This window comes from Carcharodon carcharias, chromosome 5 (genome assembly GCF_017639515.1).
Source record: "Carcharodon carcharias isolate sCarCar2 chromosome 5, sCarCar2.pri, whole genome shotgun sequence".
Lineage (NCBI taxonomy): Eukaryota > Metazoa > Chordata > Chondrichthyes > Lamniformes > Lamnidae > Carcharodon > Carcharodon carcharias.
Window position 1 is genome coordinate 12,260,551 of NC_054471.1, and position 18,787 is coordinate 12,279,337.

The 18,787-nt window shown below is 41.8% G+C and overlaps 1 protein-coding gene across 1 annotated transcript in view; it reads right to left on the minus strand.

The window, feature by feature from the left end:
* enah (ENAH actin regulator) overlaps positions 1–18,787 on the minus strand; it is a 566,884-nt gene that overhangs the window by 106,359 nt on the left and 441,738 nt on the right. The window contains exon 11 of the mRNA XM_041188077.1: positions 9,753–9,819. Within this exon, the coding sequence (XP_041044011.1) occupies positions 9,753–9,819 (67 nt within the window). The remainder of the gene's footprint in view (positions 1–9,752; positions 9,820–18,787) is intronic.

Here is an 18,787-nt window from a genome sequence, read left to right on the forward strand (position 1 = left end):
CAAGGCATTTTATAAATATATTAAGGGCAAGAGTATGACCAGGGAAAGAGTAGGGCCTATAAGGGACCAAAGTAGCAATCTGTGCGTGGAGCTGGAGGATGTAGGTGAGGTTTTCAATGATTACTTTTCATCTGTGTTCACTATAGACAAGGACGATGTAGGTGTAGAAATTAGGGAGGGAGACTTTAATATACTTGAACAAATTAGCATTGAAAGGGAGGAGGCATTAGCGGTTTTAGTGGGCTTAAAAGTGGATAAATTCCCGGGTCCAAATGAGATGTATCCCAGGCTGCTATGTGAGGCGAGGGAGGAGATTGCAGGGGCTGTGACACTAATTTTCAAATTCTCTCTGGCCACAGGAGAAGTGCAAGAGGTCAGGAGGACAGCAAATGTGGTACCATTATTCAAGAAGGGTAGTATGGATAAACCAGGTAATTACAAGCCAATGAGTCTAACATCAGTGATAGGGAAACTATTGGAAAAAATTCTCAGGGACAGGATTAATCTCCACTTGGAGAGGCAGGAATTAATCAGGAATAGTCAGCAAGGCTTTGTCAGGGGGAAGATCATGTCTAACAAATTTGATTGAATTATTCGAGGAGGTGAAGCATTGTGTAGATGAGGGTAATGCAGTAAATGTTGTCTACATTGACTTCAGGAAGGCTTTGACAAGGTCCCACATGGGAGAATGGTCAAAAAGGGAACAGCCCATGGGATCCAGGGCAATTTGGCAAACTGAATCCAAAATTGGCTTAGTGGCAGGAAGCAGAGGGTGATGGTTGAAGGTTGTTTTTGCAATTGGAAGCCTGTGACGGGAGCTGTACTGCAGGGATTGGTGCTAGGACCCTTGCTGTTTGCGGTGTACATTAATGATTTAGGTGTGAATATAGGAGGTACGATCAGTAAGTTCACAGATGACATGAAAATTGGTGGTGTTGTAAATAGTGAGGAGGAAAGCCTTGATTACAGGATGATATAGATGGGCTGGTAAGATGGGCAGAGCAGTGGCAAATGGAATTTAATCCTGCGAAATGTAAGGTGATCCATTTTGGGAGGACTAACACGGCAAGGGAATGCACAATGAATGGTAGGACCCTAGGAAGTACAGAGGATCAGGGGGACATTGGAATACATGTCCATAGATCCCTGAAGGCAGCAGCACAGGTAGATAAGGTGGTTAAGAAGGCGTATGGGATACTTGCTTTTATTAGCTGAGGCACAGAATATAAGGGTAGGTGGTTATTTTGGAGCTGTATAAAACGCTAGTTCGGCCACAAGCTGGAGTACTGTGTGCAGTTCTGGTCTCCACACTATAGGAAGGATGTGATTGCGCTGGAGAGGGTGCAGAGGAAATTCACCAGGATGTTGCCTGGGCTGGAGTGTTTCAGCTATGAAGAGAGACTGTATAGGCTAGGGTGGACCTGATAGAGATATACAAAATTATGAGGGGCATAGATATGGGAGATAGGAAGAAACTTTTCCCCTTAGTGGAGGTGTCAATAACTAGGGGGCATTGATTTAAGGTAATGGGCAGGAGGCTGAGGAAACATTTTTTCACCCAGAGGGCGGTTGGAATCTGGAACAGACTGCCTGAGAGGGTGGTAAAGGCAGGAACCCTCACAACAGTTAAGAAGTATTTAGATGAGCACTTGAAATGCCATAGCATACAGGGCTACGGGCCAAGTGCTGGAAAATGGGATTAGAATAGATAGGTGGCTGGTACGGACATGATGGGCTGAAGGGCCTGTTTCTGTGCTATATGTCTCTATGACTCATAAATCCTTACTTTTATGTTCAATCCTTCTTGTAATAAAGGGTAGCATTCCATTAGCCTTTTAATTACTTGCTGTACCTGTATACTAACTTTTTGTGACTCATGTACTAGAACACCTCGATCCCTCTACATCTCAGAATTATGCAGCTGTTCTCCATTTAAATAATACTCTGCTCTTTTGTTCTTCCTGCCAAAGCAAACAACTTCACATTTTCCCAATTAAACTCCATTTGCCAGATCTTTGCACACACTCAACCTATCTATATCTGTTTGCAACCTCCTCATGTACTCTTCGCAACATACTTTCCTACCTATCTTTATGTAATTTGAAAATTTAGCGACCATGTCTTCACTCCCCTCATCTAAGTCACTGATGTAAATCGTAAAAAGTTGAGACCCCAGCATGGACCTCTGTGGAACTCCACTCGTCACATCCAACCAATCCAAAAAAGACCCATTTATGCATACTCTCTGCTTTCTGCTAATCTTCTATCCATGCTAATATGTTACCTCTTACACCATGCACTTTTATTTTCTGTAATAACTTTTGATGTGGCACCTTATCAAGCGCCTTCTGGAAATCCAAGTACAGTAAACTTAAATAAGGGCAATTACAAGGGCATGAAAGCAGAGCTAGCAAAAGTGTACTGGCAATTTAGTTTAAGGGATGGGTCAACAGAATCCAATAGCAGACATTTAAGGAGATATTTCACACTACACAGAATAGATACATTCCAACAAGGGGGAAAAATTCCAAGGGGAGGATCTGTAGTTAACTAAAAAAGTTAGTTAACATTAAACTTAAAGAAAAAGCATATAATTGTGCAAAGATAGCAGGTCAGAAGATGGGACAGAATATAGTAAACAGCAAAGAATGACTAAAAGGTTAATAAGGAGTGAAATTTAAAGTAGTAGAGAGATAGCTAGAAATACAAAGACAGACAGTAAGAGTTTCTATTGATATTTTATAAAGTCTTAAAGTGAGTATTGGTCCTATAGAAAGTAAGTCTGGGAATTAATAATGGAAAATAAGGAGATGGCAGATGAATTTAATAGGTACTTTGCATCGGTCTTCATTATAGAGGATACAAGTAACATCCCAGAAACAGCTATAAATCAGGAATTGGAAGGGACAGAGGAACTCACAAAAGTTACAATTATCAGGGAAGTGGTACTGAGCAAATTGTTGGGCTGCGGGTTGACAAGTCCCCGGGTCCTGCTGGACTTCATCCTAGGATCTCAAAAGAAGTGAAATAGTTGATGCATTGGTTTTAATTTTCCAAAATGCACTAGATTCAGGGAAGGTTCCATTAGATTGGAAAATAGTTAACATGACTCCTTTATCGAAAAAGGGAGATAGACAGAAAGCAAGAAACTTTAGGCCAGTGAGCTTAACATCTGTCACAGAGATGTTAGAAGCTATTATTAAAGACGTTATAACAGGACACTTAGATAAATTCAAGATAATCAGACAGAGTCAACATGGTTTTGTGAAAAGGAAATCATTTATTGGAGTTCTTTGAAGTAGTAACAGGTGCTGTGGATAAAGGAATGTGCAATACGTGAATTTTCAGATGGCATTTGATAAGGTGCCTCATCAAAGGTTAATGCAGAAAATAAATGCTCATGGTGTAGGAGGTTAACATATTGGCATGGATAGAAGATTGGCGAGCTAACAGGAAACAGAGTAGGCAGAAAAGACTTAAGGTTGGCAGGATGTGACGAGTGGTGTGCCACAGGGATCAGTGCTGGGACCTTAACTCATTACAATTTATATAAATGAATTGGATAAGGGGACCGATAGTATGGTTGCTAAATTTCCTGATGACACAAAGTAGGTAGGAAAGTAAGTTGTGAAGACGATGTAAGGAGGCTACAAAAGGATACAGATAGGTTAGTTGAGTAGGCAAAGATTTGGCCAATGGAGTATAATGTAAGAAATGTGAAGTTGTCCATTTTGGCAGGACAAATAAAAATAAAGAGGCGTATTATCTAAATGGTGAGAGATTGCAGAGCTCAGAGATGCAGAGGGACCCAGGTTTGCATGAATCGCAAAATGTTAGTATGCAAGTTCAGTAAGTAATTAGCAAAGCTAATATATGTTATCATTTATTGCAAGGGGAATTGAATACAAGAGTAGGGAGGTTATGCATCAATTATACAGGGCATTGGTGAGACTACATCTGGAGTACTGTGTACAGTATTAGTCTCCTTATTTAAGGAAAGATGTAAATGCATTAGAAGCAGTTCAGAGAAGGTTTACTAGATTAACACCTGGAATGGCCTTGTTATCTTATGAGGAAAGGTTGGACAGGTTAGGCTTGTATCCCCAGGAGTTTAGAAGAGTAAGAGGTGACTTCATTGAAACATACAAGATCCTGAAAGGACTTGACAGGATGAATGTGGAAAGGATATTTCCCCTTGTGGGAGAATCTAGAACTCAAAGTCACTTTCAAAATAAGGGGTCACCCACTGAGGATTTTTTTTCTGAGTGCTGTGAGACTTTGGAATTCTCTTCCTCAAAAGGTGGTTGTGGTAGAGTCCTTAAATATCTTTAAAGCAGAGGTAGATAGATTCTTGATAAGCAAGGAGGTGAAAGGTTATCGGGGTAGGCAAGAATACGAGGTTAAAATCAGATCGGCCATGACCTCATTGAATGGCGGAGCAGGCTTGAGGGGCCAAGTGACCTACTCCTGCTCCTAATTCATATGTTTGTATGTCTACTATGGCCTGCTCTTTGGTTGGCTCCAGAACATGCTGTTCCAAGAAACTATCCCCAAAATATTCTTTGAATTCCTCATCTAGGCTGCCTTTGCCCATCTGATTTTCCCAACCTGTATGTAGATGAAAATTCCTCATGATTATCGTCATACATTTGTGTCAAACTTCCATTATTTCTTCCTTCATATTCCTTCATATTCCGTCCTACCATGTGGGTACTGTTCGGGGGCCTGTACACTTTAACAATCTTTTAATTCTTTTACAGTACTTCAAAACTGTGGAACTCCTCGCCTTCATTCTTCCTTTCTTCCTACAATTGAAAGGCTTTTAAAGCCCAAACTTCATTATATTGCAGTTTGAGGCAGGGCAATACAATGCAGCTGTTTTGTTGCTGGATTCCACAATAAGCACAGTAGGTTACAAGATAGCACTGCAAACAAACATTGGTTCCACACAGGACTTGCTGCTGTTTTTGGGCACTCTGAGTGAAACAGGATTGAGGCAACTGAGATAGAATTAATATTGCTGCACCAATATTCCACACAAACTTTGAAAGTTTTGACACGCATGCAGAGGTCCAAGAAAAGCATTTATCAATGACATGTGGATTTCAGATTGCAGCTACATCCTCACTGTACAGGGCACCTGTACCTGCAACAATTAATACTGATACTCAATAGCTAAGTGAATCTTATTTCACATGTTTTGGGAAGGAGTTGGGGAAGTAATTGTTGAAAAATCTGAGTTGAACCTGAAAATTAGTTAGCTGCCCAAAATTCTCTCTCTTGTGCAACTCAAAGACCTCTCGTCATATGTTAACAATGCTTCCTGTGACTGCTCATTTACATAGGTTATACCTTTTTCATCTTGAGCAACATGGGAATTTTTAAAGACATAAATTGAAGTCTTAAAAGTTTAATCTGCTATTTGGGATACTCAAGTCACAAAAAACTTAAGTTAAGGGAGAAAAACCTGTAGTGGGAAACCTTAACAGTGTAAGTATTTATGCTCACCTGTACGCCCATCATAAGACATGAAGGAAACCATTGTTCACTAGAAAACTAGGGCAGAAAAAGGAAATTCTTGGACCCTCCACCCAAATAAATATCACACTTAGCATGCAGATTAATACACACATCCCACAATCCCATGCACTGTGGGGCTCTGACCCCTACTGGTCATTTCTAGTTAGGTATACTGATTTTTAAAATTATTTTTGAAAACAGACTCAACAGGCCAGCTGGTACCTGTTTAGTGTGTCATAGAGCTTGTTGTCAGAGATCAGTTGATTTCTCCACGGAGAATCTCGTCTATGAGAAAGAAGAGGAAGCTTGAAAAAAAATTCTCAATGTTGTGGGTGTAGCAATGGAATCAGCATCAACCCAAATATCGTAGCCTCTCAAAGTTACACCAGCGATAATTGAGGGCTGGGTGCTCTTAGCCCCTTGAAGAGTTGCAAGCATCGTGAGTGCAGAAACTAAAATCTCCAGCTTTATATTTTACTTATATAGTACTGGTTTCATGTCTGCATTTCAAAAGTGTTTGTTTTTGTACATAAAACATCAAAAGGTAAATACAAAAATTCAAATGCTCATAAAATAGCTTACTTCTGATATTCAGCCCAAAATAAAGCACTACTGGGACAGAAGATCACCTGACATTTTACAGGCTGCGGTGACACGTTGCTGCCAATACACATCCATGGAACAATACTGAGCACCTGTGCTAAAGCTTCTAAATCCAAGCTTATTTCCCAGTTACATAGCTGTGCAGTTATACTAAGAGCAGTGGCAATTAGGAGGCAGTTACTGACTATTTATTTAAGAAATCAGATAGTTTAAACATAAATATAATCCTTCATAGGTATTTTCCAAACATGAAGGTCACTGTTATGAGCACAGCTGGATTTTGAGGGCAGGTTAGCAGAGTTAAGTAATCCCACAAATATAGGGTCAGATCTAAGCTCTGCAGTCCTACCACATCCAGCCATCAATGGTGGTGGACAATTAAACAACTCACTGGAGGAGGTGGCTCCACAAATATACCCATCCTCAGTGTTGGGAGAGCCCAGCACATCAGTGCAAAAGATAAGGCTGAAGCATTTGCTACAATCTTCAGCTACAAGTGCCGAGTGGATGATCCATCTCAGCCTCCTCCGGAGGTCCCCAGCATCACAGATGTCAATCATCAGCCAATTCGATTCACTCCACATGATATCAAGAAACAGCTGAAGGCATTGGATGCTGCAAAGGCTATGGGCCCTGACAACATTCAGCAACTGGACTGAAGACTTGTGCTCCAGAACTTGCCCCGCCCCTAGCCAAGCTGTTCCAGTACTACACCAGATGCTACAACACTGGTATCTACCCGGCTATGTGGAAACTTGCCCAGATATGTCCTGTATACAAAAAACAGGACAAATCCAACCCGGCTAATTACCGTCCCATCATCATCGTCTACTCTCCATCATCAGTAAAGTAATGGAAGGGGTCATCAACAGTGCTATCAAGCAGCACTTGCTTAGCAATAACCTGCTTACTAACACCCAGTTTGGGTTCCACCAGGGACACTCAGCTCATGACCTCATCACAGCCTTCATTCAAACATTGACAAAAGAGCTGAACTCTCGAGGTGAGGTGAGAGTGACTGTCCTTTTGACTGAGTGTGGCATCAAGGAGCCTGAGCAAAACTGGAGTCAATGGGAATCAGGGTGAAAACACTCCATTGGTTAAAGTCATACCTAGCACAAAGGAAGATGGTTGTGGTTGTTGGAGGTCAGTCATCACAGCTCCAGGACATTACTGCAGGAGTTCCTCAGGGTAATGTCCTTTGGCTGCTTCATCAATGACCTTCCTTTTATCATAAGGTCAGAAGTGGGAATGTTCGCTGATGATAACATTCGCGCCACACAAGTATCATGCAATGACCATCTCCGACAAGACAGAATCCAACCATCAACCCTTGAAGTTCAGTGGCATCACCACCATTGAATCCCCCACTATCAATATCCTGGGGGCTTACCATTGACCAGGAACTGAACTGGACTAGCCATATAAGTACTGTGGCTACAAGAGCAGGTCAGAGGTTAGGAATCCTGCGAATCACCTCCTCACTCCCCAAACTGTCCACCATCTACAAGGCACAAATCAGGACTGTGATGGAATACTCCCCACATGCCTGGGTGTGTGCAGCTCCCACAACACTCAAGAAGCTTGACATTATCCAGGACAAAGTATTCCACTTGATTGGCATCACATCCACAAACATTTATTTCCTCCACCACCAATGTACAGTAGCTGCAGTGTGTATCATCTACAAGATACACTGCAGGAATTAACCAAGGCTCCTTAGACAGCATCAACCAAACCCATGACCACTATCATCTAGAAGGACAAGGGCAGCAGAAAGATGGGAATACCACCACTAGGAAGTTCCCCTCCAACTCACTCACCATCCTGACTTGGAAATATATCACTGTTCCTTCACTGTCTCTGGGTCAAAATCCTGGAACTCCCTTCCAAACAGTCCCTACACCAGGTGGACTGCAGTGGTTCAAGGAGGCAGCACACCACCACCTTCTCAAGGGCAACTAGAGATGAGCAATAAATGCTGACCCAGCCAGCAAAGCCCACATCCCATGAATGAATAAAACAAAAGTGTGATATAAGAATATATCCTGCTGATTCTGGGGTAGGATCTAATAGTTTCACATCATCAGAAAACCTCTGGTTAACAGAGTATTTGCCACAAGATACTTCCTCCATACTAAAGGATCTGAATTTTTAATCTGTGCACATCTTTTCCTTGCAACAGTATTCATGTATTATATTATCTGCAGAAAATAGTGTGGACTTAACACAAACAATTATTTTGAAGATTGTAACAACCACTATTATTGATACCAAATAAATATTAGGAAACATGAAACCAAGGCGGTGTAAGGCTGGTGTGTTGGTGATTCAAAATGGATTGAACAATACTCAGCTTCGTCACATTTTCTGGATGAAATGTTAAATTGAGGCCCCATCCACCATTTCAGGTGGACTTAAAAGATCCCATGGCAGTATTTTGAAGAGGAGCAGGGAAGTTCTTTCCAGTTTCCGAGCTAATATTTATCTCTTAATCGTCATCACTCAAAGCAGGTCACCTGGTCCTTAGTACAAAGTTGTTTGTGGGGGCTTGTTGTGTGCAAATTGGCTTACATGTTCCCTACACTACAACAGTGACTACTACACCTCAAAAGTACTGTATTTGCTGAAAAGCAATTTGGGACATTCTGAGCTGTATAAATGCAAGATTTTCTTTGCCTTTTTGTTCAAGAAACCAGGCAAGTAAACTGAAAATCAGAAATTTGTTTCTAAGTTCCTTTTTCTGTCAATGTCGCTCATATTCTGCAGAAGGCAGAGACTATAAACCCAAATCCCTGGTCAGTATCGTCACCTTGGGGTTCAGAAAGAGGGTCCTAGCCATGAAATCCAAAATTAAAGAGTTAGAAAATGAAAGGATAACCTTTTAACTCCCTGCCTTATCAGATGATGTAAAAGATAAATATTAACACTTGAAGAGCAGAGAAGTTCCTCTGTAAGATGTCTATAATCACCACTAAAAATGGAAAAGAAAATACGAATGCACAGCCAAGAGAAAAGGGTGTAATCTAACTAAATGTATCTCTTCCTGCCATGCTGCTTGGAGGCGGCCATACTCTGCAGGATTCTGGGTCGATGCTTGTGTACTCCCTCAGAGCTGCACCAAAAAGTCAGCTAGAGATTGTGTGTTCAGTCCTGCGGTAGGGCTTGAACCCACAACCTCTGATTCAAAGAAGGCAATGCCACCACTGAGCCAAGCTGATATTATAAAAAAGCAGGCAAATAGTATCACCTGAACTCTTCTAAAAGTATTTGAATACATGCTTTGGTCAGCTGGGTACAAAAGGACAATAATGTAAAATTTCTAAGTGTTGTTTACAGTGGAACAAACTATTTTTATTTATTTTTTTAATTTATTGCTCCTTCCCTACAAGCATCCTACAACAAAATGAGGAGCAACTCTCAGGTCACTCATCAACCAAGAAGGCTTTTCTGGGATTTATTCTACCTCCATGTACCTTTCTCCCTGGCAACCAGTCTCCCATCAGATACTTATCATCTGAGGACACATTCATATCCTCCTTCAGAATGCAAAACATGTTCATAATTAATACACCATCATATTATGGCCTACCTGCATCGTATGTTGTTTTAAAGCTGTATGATCTTACCTGGATATTACTGGGGATTTGTTGCCATTTACAGTGCTTGATCTTTCCCAAGGCTTTCTAGTCGTCTCTGAAAATAAGTATTTCCATATTTATTTTTAAAAAATGACTTTGTTAATCAAAGCAATTTCCAACATGTGTTCCACAATGAGAAAAGATACCTTCCTGGGGCTTGGAGAGGGGGCAATCTAATCAAGAAGGAAGAAAGATTCAGAAGCTGAATCGTGGATATGCAGGAGTGATTTACAGCTGGAATCTAAGTAGGAGGTTCAGATGATAGCAATCCAAGATCCTCCATTCCATAACAAAAACAAAAATACCTGGAAAAACTCAGCAGGTCTGACAGCATCTGCGGAGAGGAACACAGTTAATGTTTCGAGTCCGCATGACTCTTCAACAGAAATTTTGTTTTTGTTTTGGATTTCCAGCATCCGCAGTTTTTTGCTTTTATCGTCCATTCCATGACAGCCTGTAACTCTCCATTTTATTATAGGCTTCCATATTATTACTTTGCAAGCTTTTAATTCTGTTCAGCCACATTCTTACAATTAATACATCAGGATCTGCTCTCTAGAATAAAGCTACAGAGATGGTCACTCCTTTCCAAAGCCTCTCAGGTTCACAAACAACATAAAATTCATTGCTCTTTTGCCATTCAAGCAGCCAATGTGTATTCAATGGCTGCTGGAGCAAATGAAAGGCCAGCTCATACTGCAAACAGACCACTACAACTGGAGAAAAGACCAGTTTCGGTGGGTACATTGCCTCCTGCATTTCCTTACATAACAGCACGTGCACTTCAAAGTAATCTATTGGTTATGAAGTACCTGGAAGTCTGTGCAATTCTCTCCCCAGAAAACAGTGGAGGCTGGGTCATTGAATTTATTCAAGGCTGAGTTAGATATATTTTTGATAGATAAGGGAGTCAAGGATTATGGGGGGGCAGGCAGAAAGGTGGAGTTGTGACCACAACCAGGTAACCCATGATCTTACAGAAGGGCGGAGCAGGCTCAAAGGCCTATTCCTGCTCTTAAGTCCTAAGCTCCTAACCTGAGCATGCAATAAAATATCACGTTGTTGTTGTGTATATGAGAGGACAAGTGCTGCTGAGCTGAAAATTGATGAAGTTCTGGTGAAAAATGTGTCAAATCAATACTCTCTGCAGAGGGAAAGAAAGTGAGTACATCCTCATTTATGTATCAGATACATCCCATGACAGTGTCAGTTTGGAGTCTTGCTGATAACTTACTGCATTACTCTTCCAGGAATATGGCGCGTTCAGGTAGTGGTAATCAGCAGGAGACTTCCTTGTGTTTGACCTGATACCATGAGACTTCATGACCGTTATTAATGAGACTACAATTTTATTCCAGATTTATTAATTGAATTTAAATCTATCCAGCTACTGTGATGATTGACTTGTATGTTGTGAAAGGCTTTAGTTCATAAATTGGCTTGATGCAACAAATGTTTGAGGAAAATCTGAGGTCTGATTCTGCAGAAAAGAAAATGGACTTTGTAAAGCTGATTTAAGTCTCTATGACCACTTTTAGTTTTATCCTTAAAATACTTTAACCCCTCCATGAGAAATTAAAGAATAATCTACAATAAGCGCCAAATGTACTAAATAATTAGAACACAAGAAATAGGAGCAGGAGTAGACCACATGGCCAGTCGAGCCTGTTCCACCATTCAATACGATCATGGCTGATCTTGGGTTTCAATACCACTTCCCACCTCCTCCCCATATCCCTCAATTCCCTGAGAAACCAAAAAGCTGTTATCCCAGCCTTAAATGTATTCAACGATGGAGCATCCACAATCCCACATTGAGAATTCCAAATATTCACAACCCTTTGAGTGAAGTAATTTCTCCTCATCTCAGTCCTAAATGATTGGGCCCTTATTCTGAGACCGTGCTCCCATGTTTTAGATTCCCCAACCAGCAGAAATAATCCATCAGCGTCCACCCCAGCAAGCCTTCAGAATCTTGTCTGTTTCAAGAGATCACCTCTCAATCTTTCAAACTCCAGAGAATATAAACCCAATTTACTCATCCCAGGGCCAATTTAGTGAACCTTTGCTATACTGCCACCAATGCAAGTGTATCCTTTTTCAAATGTGGAGGCTAAAACTGCACACAGCGCTCCACAGATGTGGTCTTGCCGACAATTGTAGCAGGGCTTCTTTATTCCTGTACTCCAATCCATTTGCAATGAATGCCAACATGTCATTTGCTTTCCTAATTGCTTGCTGTACTTGCATGCTAACCTACTGCATTCCTTGTACATGTATACATATGTTACATATACATTAGGAGGAGTGGGGCAATTGGCCCCTCAAGCCTGCTCTACGTTTCAATAAGATCATGGCTGATCTGATTGTGGCCTCAACTCCACATTCCCGCCAACCATCAGTAACCTTTGACACCCTTGTTAGTCAAGAATCTACCTACCTTGGCCTCAAAAATATTCAATGACCTGCCTCCACCGCTTTCTGGGGAAGAGCATTCCAAAGACACTCAGCCTCAGAGAAAAAAACTTTTCCTCATCTCCGTCTTAAATGGGAAATTCTTTATTTTTAAGCTGTGTCCCCAAGTACTAATCTCTTCCATAAGGGGAGACATCCTTTCAGCATCCACCCTGTGAAATCCCCTCAGGATTTTACATGTTTCAATAAGATTGCCTTCTACTAAACTCCAATGGATACAGGCCCAGCCTGTTCAACCTTTTCTCCCTCATCCCAGGTATCAGTCGCATGAACATTATCTGAACTACTTCTAATGCATTTATATCCTTTCTTAAATTAGGAGACCAAAACTGTACACAGTGCTTCAGAAGTGGTCTCACCAACGCGCTGTACAACTGTAGCAAAGTATCCCTACTTTTGTATGCCATTTGCCTTGCAATAAACAACAACATTCCATTCACCTTCCTAATCACTTGCTGCACCTGCATACTAACTTTTTGTGATTCATGTACCAGGACACCCAGGTCCCTCTACATCTAAGAGTTCTGCAATCTCTCTCCATTTAAATAATATGATGCTTTTCTATTCTTCCTGCCAAAGTGGACAAGTTCACATTTTTCCACATTATACTCCATCTACCAAATTTTTGCCTGCTTATTTAACTTGTCTATATTTCTTTGCAGGTTCCTTTATGTCGTCTTCACAACTTACTATCCTACCATATTTAGCAACCATACATTTAGTCCCTTTGTCCAAGTCTTTGAGATAAATTGTAAATAGTTGAGCCCCAGTACTGATCCCTTTTATTAATCTGAAAATGACTCATTTTGCCTACTCGCTGTTTCCTATTAGCTAACCAATCCTCTATCCCTGCCAAAATGTTACCCCCTAGACCATGAACTCTCATTTTGCATAGTAACTTTTGTTGTGGCACCTTGTCAAATGCCTTCTGGAAATCTAAGTACAGCACATTCACAGGTTCCTCTTTATCCACTTGCTTGTCACTTCCTCAAAGAACTCCAATAATTTAGTCAAACATAATTTCCCTTTCACAAAATTATGTTGATTCCATTTTCTAAGTACTCCATCAAAACTTCAATAGTAGATTACAGCATTTTCCCAGGACAAATGTTAAGCTAACTGGCCTGTAGTTTCCTGCTTTCTGTCTCCCTCCTTTCTTGAATAGAAAAGTCACATTTGCTATTTTCCAAGTTGATGGGATCTTTCCAGAATGTAGGGAACTTTTGAAAATTAAAACCAATGGCATGGCATTGGAGGCTAGCTAGAGCCTATGGAACAACGACCCAGTACAAGACAGTACGAGCACACACAAAATAATGTCTAAAAAAACTCAAAAGGAGAGAAAGAAAGGAAATGGAAGCAAGCATTTGAATGAGTCTTTTTTTCCCCAAGGTGGCAATAATACAAGACTCTACTATCTCAAAGCAGCAAGAAAACACTGCCTCTGTTAAGCTTGTGCAATTGGTTAGGAACTGTTTTCATTGAATAGCTGTAATTTCACCTGTAACAACTGGAGCAGAATTGTTAAGTATGGAGAATGTGTGTGTTGTGCAAAAGGTAGCTTTGAGGGGTTTCTTCTTCCCTCACGCTCAAATATCCTCCTCTCATCTGAAGCTGAATGGGAGGAACAGATTTGCTTGTGATGTCCTCCAGAGTTAAGTAACTGTCATTATCTGGGCTCATGCACAAAGAAAGCACTGACTTGTGCTGAGCTGTTGTTCCATAGGCTCCAGCTACCCTCCAATGCCATGCCACTTTTATCTGTGAAACTAAAGCAGTTGTATGTTTCCAGCTCACTGAAGGAGTCATTGCTGAATCTAGCTCTGAGGAATGAGGTGGGCCAAGTGGCTCAAATGTCAATTGGGAAACTTATACCGAATAGTCGTTTGGTAGTACAGAATTCGAGTATTGCTGAAAAAAGAGACATGTCTAAACATTTCGTCTTGCTCTCATTAGGACACTCGCAAGAAAACCAATATAACGCGAAAATTTATACTGTATGTGGAGAGAGTGCTGATTGGTTGGCAAGTCGCATTGCCATGTAGAATGCACCATTGATGGTGACTGACAGTTAACTGCCGAGCATTGTTTGAAATTTAAACCGGGCAGCTTGGCCTTGATTGGTCAAGACGTTGCCTTGAGGAATGAGTCAGCGAATGGCTGTCACTCAAGTAAAGGAGGACACTTTGGGACCAAAAAAGGGATTTACACACAAGGAGGCAGAGGGCATGGCTGAGATACTAAATGAGCACATTGCATCTATCTTTACTAACAAATGGGCTGCCAAAGTCAGTGAAAGAGGCAATAATTGAGACACTGGATGGGCTAAAAATTGTTAAAGAGGTATGTAAAAAGAAAAAGATTAGTGAAGACAAATGTAGGTCCCTTTCAGTCCGAAACAGGAGAATTTATAATAGAGAACAAGGAAATAGCAAAGCAATTAAACAACTACTTTAGTTATGTCTTCACGGAGAAAGGCACAAATAACTTCCCAGAAATGCTAGGGAACTGAAGGTCGAGTCAGGAGGAATTGAAGGAAATTATTAATACCACAACAGTAATGCTGGAGAAATTAGTGGGACTGAAAGCCGATAAAACCCCAGAGCCTAATAATCTACATCCCAGGGTACTAAAGGTGACGGCCATCGTAACAGTGTTGGTTGTCATCTTCCAAAATTCTATAGATTCTCGAACAGTCCCAGCAGATTGGAGGGTGGCAATTGTAACCCCACTAATTAAAAAAGTAGGGGGGTAGAAAACAGGCAATTATAGACCCGTTAGCCTTACATCAGTAGCAGGGTAAATGCTAGAGTCTATGATAAAGGATGTGATAACAGGACACTTAGAAAATATCAACGGGATTTGACAAAGTCAACATGGATTTATGAAAGGGAAATCATGTCTGACAAATCGACTAGATTTTTTTTGAGGGTGTAACTAGCAGAATAGATCAGGGAGAACCAGTGGAGGTAGTGTATTTGGATTTTCAGAAAGCTTTTGATAAAGCCCCACATGAGAGGTCAGTGTGTAAAATTAAAACACATGGTACTGGGGATAATATATTGGCATGCACTGAAAATTAGTTAGCAGACAGGAAACAAAGGGTAGGAATAAATGGGTCTTTTTCATTTATGGTGGTGACTAGTGGGGTACCACAGGATCAGTGCTTGGGTCCTAGCTATTCACAATATATTAATGATTTAGATGAGGGAACTTGAAACTTGGTGGAAATGTGAGAGGTGAATAGGGTGTCGAGAGGCTTCAAGGCGATTAAGATAGGTTGAGTGAATGGGCAACTACATGACAGATGCAATATAATGTGGATAAGTGTGAAGTTATTTACTTTGCTGGGAAAAACAGAATGGCAGAGTATTATTTAAATGGTGACAGATTGGGAAATGTTGATGTATAAAAGGACCTGGGTGTCCTTGTACAATAATCACAATGCAAGCATGCAGATGCAGCAAGCAGTTAAGGTGGCAAATGGTATGTTGGCCTTCACTGTGAGAGGACTTCTCGAGTACAGAAGCAAGGATGTCTTACTGCAGCTGTACAGGGCCTCTGAGAGACCACACCTAGAGTACTGATTGTAGTTTTGGTCTCCTTACCTAAGAAAGGATATAATTGCAATATAGGAAGTGCAGCGAAGGCTCACAAGACCGATTCCTGGGATGGCAGGATTGTCGTATGAGGAGAGATTGGGCTGACTAGGCCTGTATTCACTGCAGTTTAGAAGAATAAGAGGGGATCTCATGAAAAATATAAAATTCTGACAGACTGGATGCAGCAATGATGTTTTCTCTTGCCGGGGGATCTAGAACAAGGGGTTACAATCTTGGGATACGAGATATGCCATTTAGGACTGCGATGAGGAGAAACTTCTTCATTCAGAGAGTGGTGAACCTGTGGAATTCCCTATTGGGGAGGCAATGGGGTAGTGGTATTGTCACTGGACTAGTAATCCAGAGACCCAGGGGAATGCTCTGGGGGCCTTGGTTCGAATTCGACGACGGCAGATGGTGGAATTTGAATTCAATAAAAATCTGGAATTAAAAGTCTAATGATGACAACGAAACCACTGTCAATTGTTCTAAGAACCCACCTGGTTCACTAATGTCCTTTAGGAAAGGAAATCTGCCGTCCTTACCTGGTCTGGACTACATGTGACTCCAGACCCACAGCAATGTGGTTGACTCTTAAAATGCCCTCAGCAAGCCACTCAGTTGTATCAAACCTCCACAGAGTTACTCAGTCCTGTCTACCCTCCTTACTAACATGTGGGGGTTAGTGCGAAAATTGGGAGAGCTGTCTCACAGACTAGTCAAGTAACAGCCGGACATAGTCATCCTCACGGAATCATATCTTACAGATATCATCCCAGACACTACCATCCCCAAGCCTGGGTATGTTCTGTTCCACCAGCAGGACGTACCCAGCAGAGCACAGCGATATACAATTGTGAGGGAGTTGCCCTGCAAGTCCTCAACATTGGCTCCGGACCCCATTAAGTCTCATGGCATCATGTCAACCATGAGGTCAACAGGAAAGCTCCTGCTGATTACCACGTACTACCCTCTCTCAGCTGATGAATCAGTATTTCTCCATGCTGAATACCACCTTGAGGGTGGCAAGGGCGCAGAACGTAGTCTGAGTGTGGGACTTCAATATCCATCTCCAAGAGTGGATCGGTAGCACCATTACTGACCGAGCTGGTCAAGTCCTAAAGGACATAGCTGATAGACTGGGTTGGTGGCAGGTAGTGAGGTAACCAACAAGAGGGAAAAAGCTCATCCTCACCAATCTGCCTGCCGCAGATGCATATGTCCATGACAATATCGGTAGGAATGACCACCGCACAGTCTTTGTGGGGACAAAGACCCGCCTTTACATTGAAGATACCTTCCATCGTATTGTGTGGCACTATCACCGTGCTAAGTGGATAGATTTCGAACAGATCTAGCAACTCAAGACTGGACATCCAGGAGGCTGTGTGAGCCATCAGAAGCAGTAGAATTGTACTCGAATACAATCTGTAACCTCATGGCCTGGTATATCCTCCACTCTACCATTACCATCAATCCTGGTTTAAGAGTGCAAGGGGGCATGCCAGGAGCAGCACCAGGCATACCCAAAAACGTCAACCTGCTGATGCTATAACACAGGGCTACCTGCGTGCCAAACAGCATAAACAGCAAGTGATAGACAGGGCCAAGCAATCCCAAACCAATGGATCAGATCTAAGTTCTGCAGTCCTACCATATCCAGCCATGAATGGTGGTGGACAATTAAACAACTCACTGGAGGAGGAGGCTCCAGAAATATCCCCATCCTCAATAATGGAGGAGCCCATCAATCAGTGCAAAAGATAAGGCTGAAGCATTTGCTACAATCTTCAGCCAGAAATGCTGAGTGGATGATCCATCGCGGCCTCCTGCAGGGGGTTCACAGCATCACCTGTGGATACTGCAAAGGCTATGGGCACTGACAATATTCTGGCAATAGTCCTGAAGACTTGTGCTCCAGAACTAGCCTGCTGCATCCCTAGCCAAGCTATTTCATTAGAGTTGCAACACTGTCATCTACACAGCTATGTGGAAAACTGCTCAGGTATGTTCTGTACACAAAAAAATCAGGACATATCCAATTACTACCTACCTACATATCCAATTACAGTCTATTCTCAATCATCAGTAAAGTAATGGAAGGGGTCATCAATTGTGCTATCAAGTGGTACTTGCTTAGCAATAGCCTGCTCACTGACACCTAGTTTGGGTTCTGCCAGGGCCACTCAGCTCCTGACTCAATACAGCCTTCGTTCAAATATGGACAAAAGAGCTGAACTCCCAAGGTGAGAGTGACTGCCCTTGACATCAAGGCCGCATTTGACCGAGCATGGCACCAAGAATTCCGAGCAAAACTGGAATTGATGGGAATCAGGTGGAAAACTCCACTGGTTAGAGTCATGCCCAGCACAAAGGAAGATGGTTGTGGTTAATGGAGGTCAGTCTCTCAGATTCAGGACATTACTGCAGGAGTTCCTCAGGGTAGTGTCCTCGGCCTAATCATCTTCAGCAACTTCATCAATAACTTTCCTTTCATCATAAGGTCAGAAGTGGGGATGTTCACTGATAATTGCACAATGTTCAGCACCATTTGCAACTCCTCAGATAATGAAGCTGTCCAACAGGGCATTGGTGAGACCACACCTTGAATACTAAGTGAAGCTTTGGTCTCCTTATTTAAGGAAAGATGTAAATGCACTGGAGGTGGTTCAAAGGAGGTTTACCAGATTGATACCTAGAATGAATGGGCTGTCTTATGAGGAAAGATTGGACAGACTGGACTTGATTCCACTGGGGCTTAGAAGTGCGAGGGGTGATTTGATTGAAATATACAAGATTGTGTACGGCCTTGAAAAGGTAGGCATCAAAAGGATGTTTCCTCTTGTGGGTGAGTCCAGCACTAGGGGGCACTGTTTTAAAATTAGGGGTCGCCATTTTAGGACAGAGATGAGAATTTTTTTCTTTGAGGGCTGTGCGACTTTGGAA